This window comes from Saccostrea echinata, unplaced genomic scaffold (assembly GCF_033153115.1).
Source record: "Saccostrea echinata isolate AGI-Se365-2 ecotype Australia unplaced genomic scaffold, CSIRO_AGI_Sech_v1 ptg000064l, whole genome shotgun sequence".
NCBI classification, from domain to species: domain Eukaryota; kingdom Metazoa; phylum Mollusca; class Bivalvia; order Ostreida; family Ostreidae; genus Saccostrea; species Saccostrea echinata.
This window is the reverse complement of record NW_026889813.1, coordinates 4278689-4294515: the sequence shown is the minus strand read 5'-3', so window position 1 is coordinate 4294515 and position 15827 is coordinate 4278689. Positions and strand designations below refer to the sequence as shown.

At 32.5% G+C, this 15827-nt stretch overlaps 1 protein-coding gene across 1 annotated transcript in view; it reads right to left on the bottom strand.

Moving 5' to 3' along the window:
- Positions 1-2189, bottom strand: part of LOC133175857 (transcription factor Sox-5-like) — a 58876-nt gene extending 56687 nt beyond the window's left edge. Inside the window, exon 1 of the mRNA XM_061310985.1 lies at positions 2055-2189. Coding sequence (XP_061166969.1) covers positions 2055-2110 — 56 coding nt within the window. The 5' untranslated portion in view covers positions 2111-2189. The remainder of the gene's footprint in view (positions 1-2054) is intronic.
- Between the last annotated feature and the right edge of the window lie 13638 nt (positions 2190-15827).

Here is a 15827-nt window from a genome sequence, read left to right as displayed (position 1 = left end):
TCAATTCATCTTGTCCTATAAAGACAATACTAGTGTAGGGGAAATGACTACTTTATTTTAAAAGTAATCAGAAAACACTGCCTTAGATTCTATGGACCACAATGAGAAGGGATCAGGCCTGCTGAAAGATTTAATCCATTTGACAAGGATTTTCTGAATGAACTTATCTAAACATGAAAAATATAAGACAAGATTTGCCCAAAAATTTGATATAGGTATTATCTTTGACAGAACAGACCCATGGGGGTGTTACAAAGGGAAAGGATAACTGATATCAATTAAGCCTTGTCTGTTCTCCAAGACCCATTGTTTATAGAAAACTAGAGAGAAAAGGATTTTGTGATGAAGGATCAATCAATTATGATATGTGACTTAGTTTTGTTACAGTAATTCTTGCATGGGGAAATTCTGCTTAATCTTTTTTTTTAATTTTTGGTTTAAATAATACTTATAGAATTCTTGAAGTTTTATCCATTATATCAAACTAACAAACCCAAAAAAAAAAAAAAAAAAAAATAAAATAAAATAAAATATCCCATACATAAAGCTTTCTTATTTATATTCATTATCAATATAAAGATAACTTTTAGATTAATCTGAATCAGTATCTTGGGGACTAGAACTTTAACAAATTAAGATATATCAGTTTTAGCTTATCACTGGATGAAGAAAAGATTAAGATTTTATTGTTTAGACTTGAGGGATCATCAATAAGTGATGGAATTAGTCTGTCATGTTTAACAGTTTCTACTGCCCATTATACTCTATAATTATCACAAGTTCTCTGATGGTGGGAGGAATTTCCTTTGAAGATATGAGATCTGCACCATGGGGACAAGCTCCCAGGATACCTCTTCACAGATTTCCTAATGACCTGATGATCTCATTATAAACACATTCATCAGAATTTTAATTTAATTATCTTTCAAAAATGATTAATAAAATAATATAGAATGCATTCTTTGTATTATCAACTTTGCTATCACCCTTAGGTGAAGAAAGGCAGACTCCCTTCTTCTTTTTTAATTTTTTATTTCAATATACTGCAGACTGTAATTCATGCTCAGACTTTATCAGTCATATGAATTGTATATATGATTTTTTTTATGATATTTATTTCCATGCATATTTTTTCTGTTTGTAATAATTTCATAATCTGCAAGGGAGTTGAAATAATAAAAGATCTAATAAGTCACTGATAAACATGTCCCGGCACTAAATTTATAGCTGTCTCCATTTCATTATTTGTTACGTGTCAAGTCAAAAATATTTTTATTAATGTCATATTATCTAATAAAAAAAAGGGGGTTTAAAGAAAGAAAACTTTTTTCACAAATGTTTTAAACCTGCATTCTTATTTCTTTCCTCTTAAAATTTCACCCTTGTTAAAATCATATTTAAAATTTATGACTTTAAATTCCACTTGTTTGCTCGATCATTTCAACATTTAAATGTTCAGCCTACTATTTATTCAATTTCAAAACTAAATGGAATTAAATAAAGAATCTCGAGATATTTCCTTTAACAATCTGCTAAGTATGACAGAAAAAAATAAATATATTACACTTAAATGTAATAGAAACATTTTTTCCCCCACAAAATGTTTCTTTCATGATCAAAAATGAACATTTTATTTTGATAATCAATAAATTCCAAATTAAAATTCAATTATCGTTTTAAGCATTAATTAAATCCAAAATAATGTGATTATGCATGTAATAGATATTTTATCTAGAGATAAAGCGCACACAATGTACACTAAGTACATTAATTCAAATACCAAACTATTACATAATGTGCCTCCTAAACTGCTTTCCATGATGATAAATGTCTATCTCCCTCCCACATTGTATATATTTTAAGACTGGATGAGAATTATTCAAATTATTTTCAAAGTAGTCAAACCTTATATTCAAGATTTACCTCAATCTTGCAAAATATTAAATTCAATTCGATTTCAAGATATTTCTTTAAAAATACCTATTAATCAATTTAAAAAAAATTTGAAAAAAAAAAATTGGAATTAAAATCACAAATTTACAAGTGTTACATACCCATTAAACAAACAAGGTTGATAATCCGAAATTCCTCTGAAATCTTCATGTTTCATTATACCTCAGAACAACATCATCAGCCAGAGTTCCCCACTCAAAAACAAAAAAACCCAAAAGCGAGCAAAAATTAATCTGTTCAATTACAGCAACAAGGAGGAGAATTTTCAACTCTGAAGATCTTGACGCTAATGTAAAGTTGTTTTCTTCCTTGCTCTGTATGTCTTCTTCTAAATAAGTGCACCCTTCTTTCACTTCTTGCAACTCAGGTGAGAATCCAGGTAAGGCATAGAGTAGCTGGGTCATTGATAACAAACTCGTCCCTTTAAGTCAATAGCGGGTAGTTTAAGGCTCAAGGTATAAAAGGAGACACACAGAAAAACACAGAGGGCTATTGTTAGCTAGGCATCAATCTTCATTGTTAACACGCCTAGCCTTGGATCAAAAATCATATTGGCCCGTTTCTTCGTATGGCATTTAATTTAATTGACCAGTGATTTGATTATCCCAATGAACTTTCAATTCTGTCGATAGTTTATATCAAGATAGGTTGATTTTTAAACAGAAGTAAATTTACATTTGAATCCTGTCTGATATAGGGTTTGAATGCTTTTCTGTCACGATAAATAGGGCTATGTAATACTCGATCCTTGATGCTGTAACACAATAGGTAAAATAAAGATTGACAGAATTCAAAAATTTGAATTACGACAGAGCAATGTCATTTATGTTTGCTATTGTTGCAATCTAGAAAAAATCGGCAGAGAGGACAAAACATCCCTTGTCCAAATTTATGAAAGCACATCAAGTATCGATTGTGACTTAGGTGTTAATTATTAAGAACACTCAGACACACTCAATTTATTATAATACTCATTTTACCCCAAATCAAAATTACGATATCTATCTGAGATTGAATTGTCAATAATATTCTTTGGTCCCAGGTTTTGCGTTAAAGCAATGTTATATTAAAGCGGGATTCAAAGCTGCGTCTAATAGAACAACAAAAGTGATAATATTGTCAAGCTCTTAAATCACGCTGTAATGAGTATCAGTCCCGAGGGATCAATGTTGGTAAAGACGCTGCCATCGATGATTGAACAATAGCGAGACTGACGTTGAAACCTATCTCACTTCAGACGATTCGACAGGCGAAAATGAACAGACAAGCAAACCCACATACAAATGCAAGCCTGAGTTCTGCTGTCAATTTGTATAAGAATGCTGAAATTTACATAAATCACAAAACCGTGCAACAAATGAAATAATGATGCAATTTGCTTCCACATGCGCAAAAATTATTTTTGTGTTCGTTGAAGCATGGGGAGGATGAGCAAATTTAGATGATAGATGGTCTTGAGCATTAACTGGGCGATTCAGCACAATGCATCAGGATTGATTGGACATCGGTGTAAATATCTAAAATTGCCATCAGCTGCGTGAAAAGCATTCCAATACTGGAAGAAATTGAGAGTATAGCTTCTTACAGCTTTTGTTACTTGCTATTGTCCTGTTGTTGGAGACTTTTGGTCAATTATATATTGTGAATCATCATAAGAACAAGAAAAATATAACACACTTGTCATGTAAAAAAAAATATTACTATCGATACTTTTCAACATTACAAAGCATTAATTGTAAATGATAAAATCGAAAACAAAATCTAAAATGACAGAAGCATTTTTTGTAGAATAGTGGAACAACCTTAACTAATTTTGAACCATTTATAAAGATAAGCAAAATGCACCAAAAACTGAAATAATTAAAAATATATATATTATAATAGAATCATCTATAACAGTGTCTTAATGTTTGCTAGGAACAGTCATTAGGCTGAATGGTAGGGAATTAAGAAGATGAATTAACCGATTTCTTTTCACATTAATGTAAATGTAATCTGATAAAAGTTTTTCATTTCCATCTATATAAGGAATTTTTTATTTGAAAAAAAAAAAAAAACCCTAAGAGAACACTTGCAAGACAATACATTTTCAAGTGTTTTAACACAAACACAGCTACACAAAAAGAGCAGATAAAATTGCTTCACTTCTACTCCCAGGCAACTCTGAAGATCAGCCTACGCCCTCGATCAATTTCTGGACAAATATTATGACATCTTTATGATATAACAACAGAGGCTTTTTAATTAGGCATTACAAGATTCAGTGTCTACCGCACAGGGAGGTTAGATTTTCTCTATATGGCTTCATTGTCAGAGTGTCATACATAACGCAGACAATTCAATTCCACCTAGATATTGTCTACCCCTGATATTAATGTCAGGTTGATAATGGTATAAATCCCTCTCGCAAAAATTAAAGTGAAAACTCTCGACAAAAGCTACTTAGGTGATTGTACGGGTGATAACATCTTAATGACCTCCAATAATTTAGATATAACAAGATTAAAACTACCGTTCAGGACATCAGGTGTACAGGGAGACTGCTTCATTTAGAGTGCGTGATATGCAATATGTCAAACAAAAAAAAGAGGGAAAAATGAAGAGGAAGGGATGGTTGACTTAAGATACGTATTTTAGTTATGACGAACAATAACAATATGAGAAAGCAGATTTTTTCTGATTTGCTGTCGTCACCCATTGTAAAGGGCGGGGATCATGAAATTAAAATTCAGGAGAAAAGGTGCATGGGATGGGTATATCCGTAAAATGACAATAGGTGACACCGTGACAACAAGCTTGTACTTCAAGCCTTAAAGGGTATCGTTTTCTCAAAGAAATCATTTGGCCTTACTTTGATAAGAGTGAAGGAGAAAAATCGTGAAAGTACACTTTGTAGTGGTAAGAGCAACTCAGCTTGGATCATCTGAAGGTTTTTTCATTTTTCTTCTTTTTATTTCTTGTATGGGGGTCTGGGAAAGGCAAATACACACAAAACGCCTCAAAAAATTTAAAACAGTAGCAATTCAATATGATAGAGTAGGTGTTTACAATACTATTGGCAGGACAATTATAGACACAATAACAGGCTGCTAGAATTTTCATTATCTTTGAATCAAAGCAGCAACACAATGTAATCGCCATAGACTAAAATGCAATTTTAAGCTCTGCCCTGACAGAACCATTGTCACCCCCAAAACAATGCAAACATTCTGTTTCTTCTCCAACAATACGTAGCTCTATCACTCCATCTTCTGAGCTGTTTGTTTCAAAGGTTTAAAACATTAACAGGTACTTGTTCTGTTTGTATTGTTGTAATTAGTAACAGTTCTGACTACTGTGACATCAAAACAATGGCCACTTGAAACAAAAGCACTGAACAGAATTCAGATACACAAGAGCTAGGACTATCGGTTACATACGTGAGAAGATAGAAGTGTTGATTTGGTGAGAAGTACAAGAGGTGAAAACAATAAGACAGCGCCACTTGTTCCGGACCCTCTTGTCTTCCCTACTCTGTTTGCAGCAACGGACAATGTTTTTGTTCAGCGAAGTGACTTTGTATTGAATTTTGAAATGCAGGAAATTTCTAATAGGCAATATCCTGAATAGAATGTAAATAAAAAAGAAATGGAGAGATCAGGGATCTTTTGTTTGGACAATGGGCTTATGCCAGTGTGGGCTTCAGCCCTCTTGGTATAGGCAGCCCCTCTGAGAGCTTTTCAAACACCCTGTGCACACATATCACTAGTTTGATGAATTTTTTCACAAAAGACCACCAATGTTGTTCATAATACAATTTCAAATTCAGCCTTCAGATTCAACTTTTTCTTGATATCAGTTGTCATCAAGAGTTGACATAAGGTGAGGGGATCTTGGAGGAAAGTCATCAGTGTACATGTACTCAACTACACTTGAGAAAAGAACACAGAAGTTGAATTCAATTGATCACTGAACCTATGTAGTTGAAAAAATTACATCCAACTCAAAATGTTGAAACCTTGCATCGACCATATAAAATTGTAGCATGAAGTTTTTAATTTCAATGATGATCATAGTGATTTACATTAGGTCCGTGTGCAACAAGCTTTGTCTGTCAAGTCACCTGCTTGTACTAGGCGTAGAACAAATCTAAAATCTATACTTCATGGGATGCATGTAGATTTACAATGACAAATCACCTCATTCCAACCTCCCCTCCCCCCCCCTCACTTTCCTGTGTGAATTTAAAATTACTTGAATGGGATGTGCTTCTTTATTAGATCAAAGGCTAATGTTCCTTTGGTTTCTAACTTTCCACAGAAAACTTTATGTCAAGTTTGCTTACAACTGGTCTAGAAATTCAGGATAAAATGAAAAACAAGGGACAAACTTGGATTAAAAAAAATATTGTGCCTTGTTAAAATGAATATAAATACAGAATGTTGAGCAGCTGGAAAAACTGTTAATTGGTCAATACCTATAGCTTCATTTTAGTAAACTACTAGCTTACTAAACACAGGGAAAGAAAATAAACTGAATTAAAATTTACATTAGGAGGGCTAAATCAAAGTCATTTTTTAATTTTAAAAATATTAACTAAATGCTTCAAGATTTTAAATGTAAATGAAAATTTATTATTCTTTAACCACATGAATATTTATGAAGAGTGATAATATTTAATGTAAACAGGTAACTTTGTATCTCCAACAACTGCTTGAAATACCCTGATCTATTCTCATAATGATCCTGCATGTTGATAAATATAGATTGTTGTCCAAAAAAAAAATCTGTCATAAAAAATGATCATTACACTTTGTACCAACTATTTCAAAAAAAAAAAATATATATATATTGGTCTAAATGTACATAGAGAACCCAGATACCATATTATACAAATCAAATCATTTTATATCCATCTTTAAATGGGAAAAGAATTGTAAAAGTTCACTCTTACCTCATTTGATTTCTATGAAAGCACTTTTAGCAACAGAATACTGAACAAAAGTATTCTGAATCTATGCTTCATTATTCCTGTATATATATGATGCCATTTTTATGAACTTTTTACCTAACTTTAATACTGCCGATAAGAAAACAGTTGCTGGTTAGATTTGCATCTCTATTTCATTTTAAAACTACAAAGGGGCATTTAGACATAGAGTAGTAATGAAAATCATTATACAAATGTACTTAATTCTGACACAAGAAGAAATTATATAACGGATTTGGGAAATCAAAGAAAAATAATAATGCATTAATGTTCTCTGAATTCTATGTACCGTTTGTGGGGTTTATTAACTTATTCTGCTAACAAACTTAAATAACGATATTATGAGAAATAAAATTTACTTGAGAACACTTTCATGATTTTCCCTTCCCATCCACATTTGAAAAATTTAAGGGTGTAGACTTTCAAGAAACCAGTTTGTGTTTTTTGAAATATCACTCGAAAGTGCTATATGTACTTTAACGTTCAATATAACAATGGTATCTGCTGAACAAAACAAATAGGATAAGATTTTTTTTCTCTAAATAAAAAAAATTCAAGGCGTAAAATGCCTGCCATTCAAATATCAGGTAAACAGTTACGTCACAATAATTGGGATTATCATATAGCCACCCTCACACTATGCAAATTAAATTTGTAATAATATAGCATGACAATAATAATTCTCAAATTTAATAGGACATGTAAAAAAACAGATATCTGCCAAAAGAAATATGATTTGGGGATAATATCTATTCTTTAATCCATCTGGTACAGACTAGCATGATTATCACAGCAGTTTGAGAAAATATTATGCAGTCTAAATATAATTATTTTCATTTGTAGTTCAAATGAAGTATGAAAGATTAATCGATTCTATAATATTTAAAATGTATACTTTTAAAGTTAATTTAAATAAACCAACAAGTATAATCAAACAGAAATTGTATCAATGAAATGCATAATTAACATGTTGGGGGGGGGGGGGATAGGGGTATTATAAAGTTCAAATTATTTCTCCAAGTATTCCTTATTAAGAAGATACAAATGCTTAATTCATGTTAATGAGGACATTTAATTCCACTATATCCCCCATCAGGTAAACTATCAAAAACATCCTACTTTTTTGTCGTTAAATTTCAACTTCATCTTTTTTCTAAAGATTACTGCTCAAAATTCTACACAGATGTTTTATATTTTTTGGGGGGTGGGGAAGAGGAAAGAGTAGGGTTGGCTTATAAATAAAAAAAGAACATTGCATTACTTAAATACATTAGATCAAAACAAAATTCCCAATGGTTCTCAGAAATCCCTCTTTCCATCACAAATCCATAACTATACCAATTCTAGACATTTTCTAACAATGTTTTAATCCCCCCTTAAGAATATAATATTTCCCATCATCTGATATGAATTCAAAGCATTTTTGTTTGGGAAGAAAAAATACTGGTGGCTTGGCAAATAATTAAGAGGTAACAATTAAGTTATGGACTTGTTGAACTTTGGTACAGACGAGAATTCAGACATACCTGGTTATTTGTCTTCAAAGTCAGTCTGTTCAATAGTTTCTCCTCAGTTTCCCACTAGAGCAGTCACTGGTCCCTGCAAGACACAAGACATGTTTCCTATACTATTGATGACCATGGACTCTTAGCAGCTGCTTGTTCATTGTTTCTGACCAGTTCCTTATATTTCTTTTGTTGGGAAGAGATTTGGGGTGGAAAAAAAAAGAGAATTGTTTTTTAAAAAAGACTTCAGCAACTGCAAATCAACTAATAATTACCAATTGATTGCAAACAGCAATAAATCGGCTTATCCAAATATATTGACCAATAATAGGATATCTAGTGGAATTGTCTATAGGGAGACCAGAACAATGACTTATATCAAGGCAGAGATACGGCCATTTCACTTGAAAATGCTATAATGCATTTAACCAGTTTTAATTAAGTTCTAAACACAGAATGTACTGTTTTATTGGGGTATGTTGGTTAGCCGAGATAAAAGCTTTTCCCTGATTGTTTAACAGTCCTGAAGCCTTGCAGAAAACGTAGAAGGGGTCAAATTGGTTCGCGCATTCAGAGTTCTTAAATGAACTCTATATGCAATACATATCACACTCTACGCAGCGACAATATTAAGCGCGATGGAAAACAACATCTAACTGGATCCTTGTCCTTACAATATTCCTAATAAAATTTCTTTTTGGATTATTATGGTCCAAATTTGTATTTGTCAAGTTTCCACTTCATTTTGTTCACAATGGTCCGACGCCATGCAGTGGAATTCGGGACAAAAAAGCTAAATCTATTTCTCAGTTACCGACACATTAAAGCAAATTTAATTTACAGAACCAAATCAAGTTGAAATTACCAAGTTACAACAACAATGGCTGTTTTGATAGATTCATACAAAATATGTTTGAAAACAAATTAAAAGATGGTTCAATTGTTCGCTGCCTTGAAGTGACAGGACTGCAAGGGGCCTTTTTTTCATTTTGACAGTCTTACTGAATGTTAACCCAAGTTCAATGAAGTGGACTTTATGAAGTAATTGAAATCCCGATGTTGCTGTGTGTGAATTTGAACAAAAGCCTTGAATTTTTACGTCTGTGGAGTCTGCTTATGATAGGTTATTATGTAAATTTGAAATATAGTGTCTATTGACGCACTTAATATTTTTTATGAGAAAATGATGAACTTCTACACAAGTAAATTTGAATTCAGTCTGTCATGAGGTGCCTTTTATCCACCCATACATTAGAGTTATATCAAACCATTGTCCTTTGTTGGAATAGACATGACAAATGCACATTAAATCCTCTCTCAGAGAATGAAAACTGGAAATGACTTCTATAGAAATGATAGCAAATTCTATTCAAAATCTATCATAATACTCTTTTCTTCTAATTTTATAGTTAGTTTTTCATGTTTCCTGACAAGAATGTTTCTTATGTTCCCCACCTTAAAAAAATTACAGTAGAGACTTGACCTTTGCCATGAGATTTCTTAGTAATGGTGGGCCACAGTGCTTGGTCTAGTACTTTTTGAAACATCACCTAACAAATCACAAAATCCTTTGCAATTACATTAAGATTAGAAAAAAAATTTAAAAAGTTTCTGAGAGCTTATAATAACAGGCAATTTAATTGCTCTAGAAAAAAAGAAAAAACCAACACCATCTTGGAGTGAAACAAATGTGTCTGCTGATGTTTCACTAAAATTTAAAAAAAAAAAAAATTCCTAAAAGAATAAAAAAAAGTCATAAAGTATGCTGACACACAATTGACCCAGTAAAGAAAGCTGATGGCTTAACAAAAAGATGCTGAGCATTGTCAAACTCCCACCAGACACAACTGATTTCAATTTTTCAAGGAGCACTTCCCTATCTTCGTCATCTTGACAGTAAATGCTTTATCAAGCACCCAGTTGCCATCATGAGTTTTTGGATGGCTCTAACCACAACAGACTTTCTTGTCAATGAAATATCTCTGACACTACATTGTTTTTCCAAACCCATGTAGGAGTTTGTGCCTTCAGTACAACAATGTATTAAGTTCAATCTCAATTTCTCCTTTGAGAAAATGAAAATCTGAGGGCACATGTAGAACTTATGCTCTGACATAGGCTTAAATGATTTGCAGGTTAGCGTGATTAGCCTTAATTGGGCTATTATCTCATTAAATTGTGATTTTATAGAGAAATGGACCATTAGAGCTTCTTAGATGTGGAATCATTGTGATATCTAATAAAGATAGATGCCGTATCAATCTTCAATGCATTTTAAGGACCCCTGTCCTTCTTCAGAGAGTTAGCTCCCCTTTACAAGCAATAAAGATCAGTTGTGCTCCTGCTCTATAGTCAGGGTGGGGTAATTGAACATGATGTCTGCTGACTCCCATACCACAGATTGGACAAATTTTCATGGTACCAAGATAATATCTACAGAGAATTTGTCATAAAACAACATTCATTGTCAGAAATTGTGCCACAGAATTCATGTCAAACTTTCCAAACACAATACTACATTTCAACCTCCCTACAAAGGAATCCACCCAAATGCCACATTTTACATAACTTTGCAAGTGTCAGAGATCTTATATTAAATCTTTGGCCTACACTGTACTTACTGGGATAATTTTTGTGGTTGAAGCATCAATTAATTTAAAGATTAACACTGTAAACTTTTTGACTTGAGCTTGCATCTTGTATTTTCAACAGATCAATCTTTACATTGATCCTTTTTTGAAAATTGAATATTTACATTAGAATTATATCTATTTCATATGGGGGTAAGGGAGATGATTTTACATTTTAGAAAAAAGTAAAAAAGAAAAAAAATCTGAAACAAATGAACCTACCAAAAATAGGATACTAAGGGGAATCACTGATGAATAGCACGTGCAGACATTAGTGAGTGCAGTATAAGACATGCTCATAAAATTGAAAAAGATACATGTAGTGCTTATACTGTAAAACTCCATTAGTACAAACACGCATATTGTGAATTCACGGATATAGCGAAGTTTTCTTGGATCCCCAGCTATATAAATTTAATGAATTCCTTATACAGATATAACGAATTATGGATATAGCGAAGTAATTTCACAGGTCCAAGTGACTTCGTTATATAACAAAGTTTTACTGTACATTATTATAATTCATATTATAAGGTGATTAGATATGGAATAGATATTAATATCCATGATTCATATTGTAGTCTCAGTGTCCCTGGCCTAAATAAAGACCATAGTTTATAAAATCTAAAATACAATGATGCTCTGAAAGCTGAAGCTTCTTAACCTTCCATAATTTGTTTAGACTCCAGACCAGGTGTTATATGGCATCATCGGTCCCTCTATGGATTATGAATAGTACCAGGACAAAATGAAAATGGTTGTCTACCTTGCCAGATATACTGCTGAGAAAAAAAAAATTAAATATACTTTAAATATGTTAATTAAGCACACTTGTTTGGATCCACCCTGGTATTGAAAAGGAGGGGATATGTACATTTGTCATTCTTGCACAGAATTTCTAGAAAAGAGAAACAAGTTTAGTCATTCAAAAGAACAACTGTACCCTTCTTTCAAACAACCTCTATATAATTATAAAATAATTCCACTTTGTAACAAATTTGCTTTCTTTAGTCTACTTGGTTCCTGAGTTTTATACAATGATCAATAAAAAAGAAAACAAACTTGAGTCTTAGCTCTGGTGATCTAAATTTTTTTCATTAAAAAAATTCAAAAATTCAGATTTTTGAACATTGCAGAACCTCCAAAGAAATTACCTCTAACTCTCAATTGAAGAAAACTCCACAATCAGTCCAGTATTGAACACCGAGGAACCTCCAAAGCAACTACCACTAAAACTTCCAATTTAAGAAAATTCAGTAATTTAGAATCAGTCTTATTTTGAACATTGAGGAACCTTTGAACCAATTACCACAGAAACTCTTCTAATTGAAAAAAAAAATAAGTAACTCAGAATAAGTCAAATTTTGAACATCAAGGGACCTCTAATTAACACTTAAATGCTTCCAAATGAAGAAAATTCAGTAATTTAAAATTGATTTTGAACATTAAGGAACCTCTCACCCAATATTGGGATATCTTTAAGATGCAGTTCTTACCTGTAAGAAGAGTAGGAGTAAAATGTCTTTGTTGTGATATGGTGGGTTTGTTTATACAATTGTTATAGTGTGCTTTTGTGTACACATGGCTGGGTATTTTCTTCACTCTTTTTTCAGCCCCTGCCAGGTTTTATAATCAGTTCTGGACACACCTCGATGCATTTTATACAACTGATAAACTGATGTGGCTGCAAGTCATCCAGTACAACTAATCACATTTCACACTGGTACGCAACGATTTAAGCATTATTCTGTTTTGTACATTTGTCTTACAACTGATTGTGAAAATGAATGATTGACTTTCAGAGCTACATATAAATTATCATTTTTTTCTCTCTTTCTTAAATTTAAAGAAACTTTTAACAGAAAATCACTGCATGTTTCAGATTTTCTTGATATTGCAGTACCAAAAACATTGAAAAATTTTAACTCAATACAAGAGGCAATTACTACACAATATGCATCAAGTCAAGTACTAGAGTAGTGCGACAGCAATCACACAAATCTACGTGGCGCCACAACACGAGCCCCTTTTCTGAGCATTTTTTCTTTGAAACTGTCTTTTAAAAACACATGAAACTGGCACCAAAAAAAATCTCAAATATCCAATCGCAGCAGGACATCCCAGACAATGGTCAGAATTAGTTAAGTCCAAAAGATACCGCTAAATAATTATGACATTACATCTTAATTGTGTTGAATCATAAGAGTTTAATCTCCAAGCCATGCCTTATCTTTTTTTAATACCTGCTTTGCTTTGTAATTGAAAAAATAGAATATTGTAATGATTTGTGAGTTTAACACAAGATTATGTATTACAGACATCTCAGATTCTCATTATCATCCGTAATCCTCCTTTTCCTCATAGCCTCAACATTTAATTATACCTCTAGTATTTCACGATCATCATACTGCTGAAAGTTGAGCTATGAAGCATTTTTAATGTGAATTAGATCTGTCTGCCATCTAGTTGTCTCCCCTAATAGATGTCTTTATTAAATTGGGATAAATATAAAAAAAGAGAAAATTCTGAAACCTCCCCAAAAATAAAGAAAACTTGCATAAACAGCTGCTAAGAGTGAACCTGGAATATTATGTAAAATCCAAATTGACAGATTTTTCCCTTAATGACATATCTCTACATATGAATTTCCTTTGAAGATGCAATAAAAGTCTTGAAACTGTCAACTAAGGGGGGGAACACTTTAAAATTCTTAAAATTTTAAAAAATTAGAAATAACTCATAATAAATTCTGTTTGCTTTAATACAAGACTAACCCTTGTGAACTAGAAGCTGGGAGGACCATACTGTTCACGCTGCCTAAATGCTTCCCAGCGCTGACAATGCTCCCTCTTCTCAGTGACGTTTACAAGCAAACATCCATACCAGCGTATTTCTGTGAGGGCTCTCTCATCGACGGCAGAAAAACCAATTAAGAAAGTCTTTTGTTTTGCTGATAACCCAGCTATCACATTGTGGCCTTTTAATTGTTTCCTCAAGAAAGCTTGCTAGTATTTAAACACCTCACCAAAACTTTTCTGCTACTGTTTCAGTTTTTATCTCGGCAAGATTTGCTTGTGTTTTCACTGGCAGGGAATCAACTCTGATTGCCTCCACGAATCAACCCTTTGTTAACAATTACTTTCATTTATTAACAATTGAAGAAAATTCCGGCAGACATTGAACAAAACCCTCAGATATGATTAGGAGCTTGGAAACGCTGATATGCTGTTGAACTTAAAAATCTTGTAGCTTCAACAATTGAAATTTAAAATTCAAATTTGCTGATTTAAAAGATTCCCTCAATGTCATATTAAACAGATCAATGGAGATTTGTACAAAGATAGGGGCTTCTCTGCACAGAGAAAAGCCAATACATTTTTCTGAGGTTAAAATATGATGCATTCATGTAATATTCATTCTAATGAAATATCAAACATTTTTCACCTATTATGATAGTGAAATGCAAAAAAGCCTTTAAAAATGATAAAAATTTACTTTAATCAAATTATACATCCATTCTGATGTTTGGAGTGAACAATATGAAATTCAGGGATTAAAATTGTTAAAAGTCAGTCATTTTTTAAACACAGAAGTAGAGTCAAAGAAACTACAAATCTGAATGTGAGTAATTACATTTATAGTCAGGTAAATGCTCTATCTCTCATATAGACTGAATGATAATTAATGAAATTTATAAAAGAAAATAATTTATTGACTCTTTCAGGACTTTTGTCTGCTAGAAGCTGTTGTTAGTTCAATATACATTTCAGCTTTGTTTGATATGGCTGGCCTAAATTCCGTTTGTTTTAACATGTATATGTATATATAGATTAACTATGGTCTCTTTGGTATTGTGGAACAAAACAATGCTTAATGCCTCTGTTTGCTTAGCCTGGTAATGTGAGAGCTGTCCTCAAAAACTCCCTGTTTGGTCGTTATCTTGAAAATTTCCCTATGTCAACCAAAAAGGGTTCAATAACCATAGGACACTTCATTAAAAACCACTTTTTTGATGTTCTTATTGCATTCACAAAAATATTTTTTAGCTACAACCATCTGCAACCATTAATGCTGCTGACCAAAGGCTCAAATGGTTCTTTGTTATAGACTGACACCAAATGAACATTTTTCTTCTGAAATGACATTGGATGCAGGTCACAACACAGATTAATTAACAGACCTTCCAATTTTAACCAAATGTTCATGTCACATATTAGCTTGCAATATTACTATGTTTTTAAGTTATAATTGGACACAATAACACAGACAGTACTATTCTCACAAGACAGCAATGACCAACATCTTTAAAGAAGCTGGCCAACTAATTAAACCTTATGTCTCTACATTCAGATCAAATAAACAAAACATCAATTGTTCAAGTTCACATCACTAAAATCATTTCTTCAATTGCCTTCAAGCAAAAAGCCATGAACTGTAATAAAAAATTTACAATACTTTAAGAATTACATTTGTCCAGTTTCCTATTTACCATAGCTAAAAGGGAGAGAAAGAGATTTAAAACAGGGGATTCTTTGGAGCACCTGTTTTGTGTCATATCATTCCTTTTCTTTTGTCTTGCCTGTTTACATCATGGCTGCACCATTAGTGAACAATAACAAGCCCTGTTTACAGAGACTGAACCCCTCAATGGCTCAGCAATGGACCAAGATAATACACACCTAATCCCCCTGTCTTCTAATGTTATTGTTTTCCCAGCTAAAACATGTCAATGTGCCCATGAAGCATTACAATATAAACATTTTAGGAGAT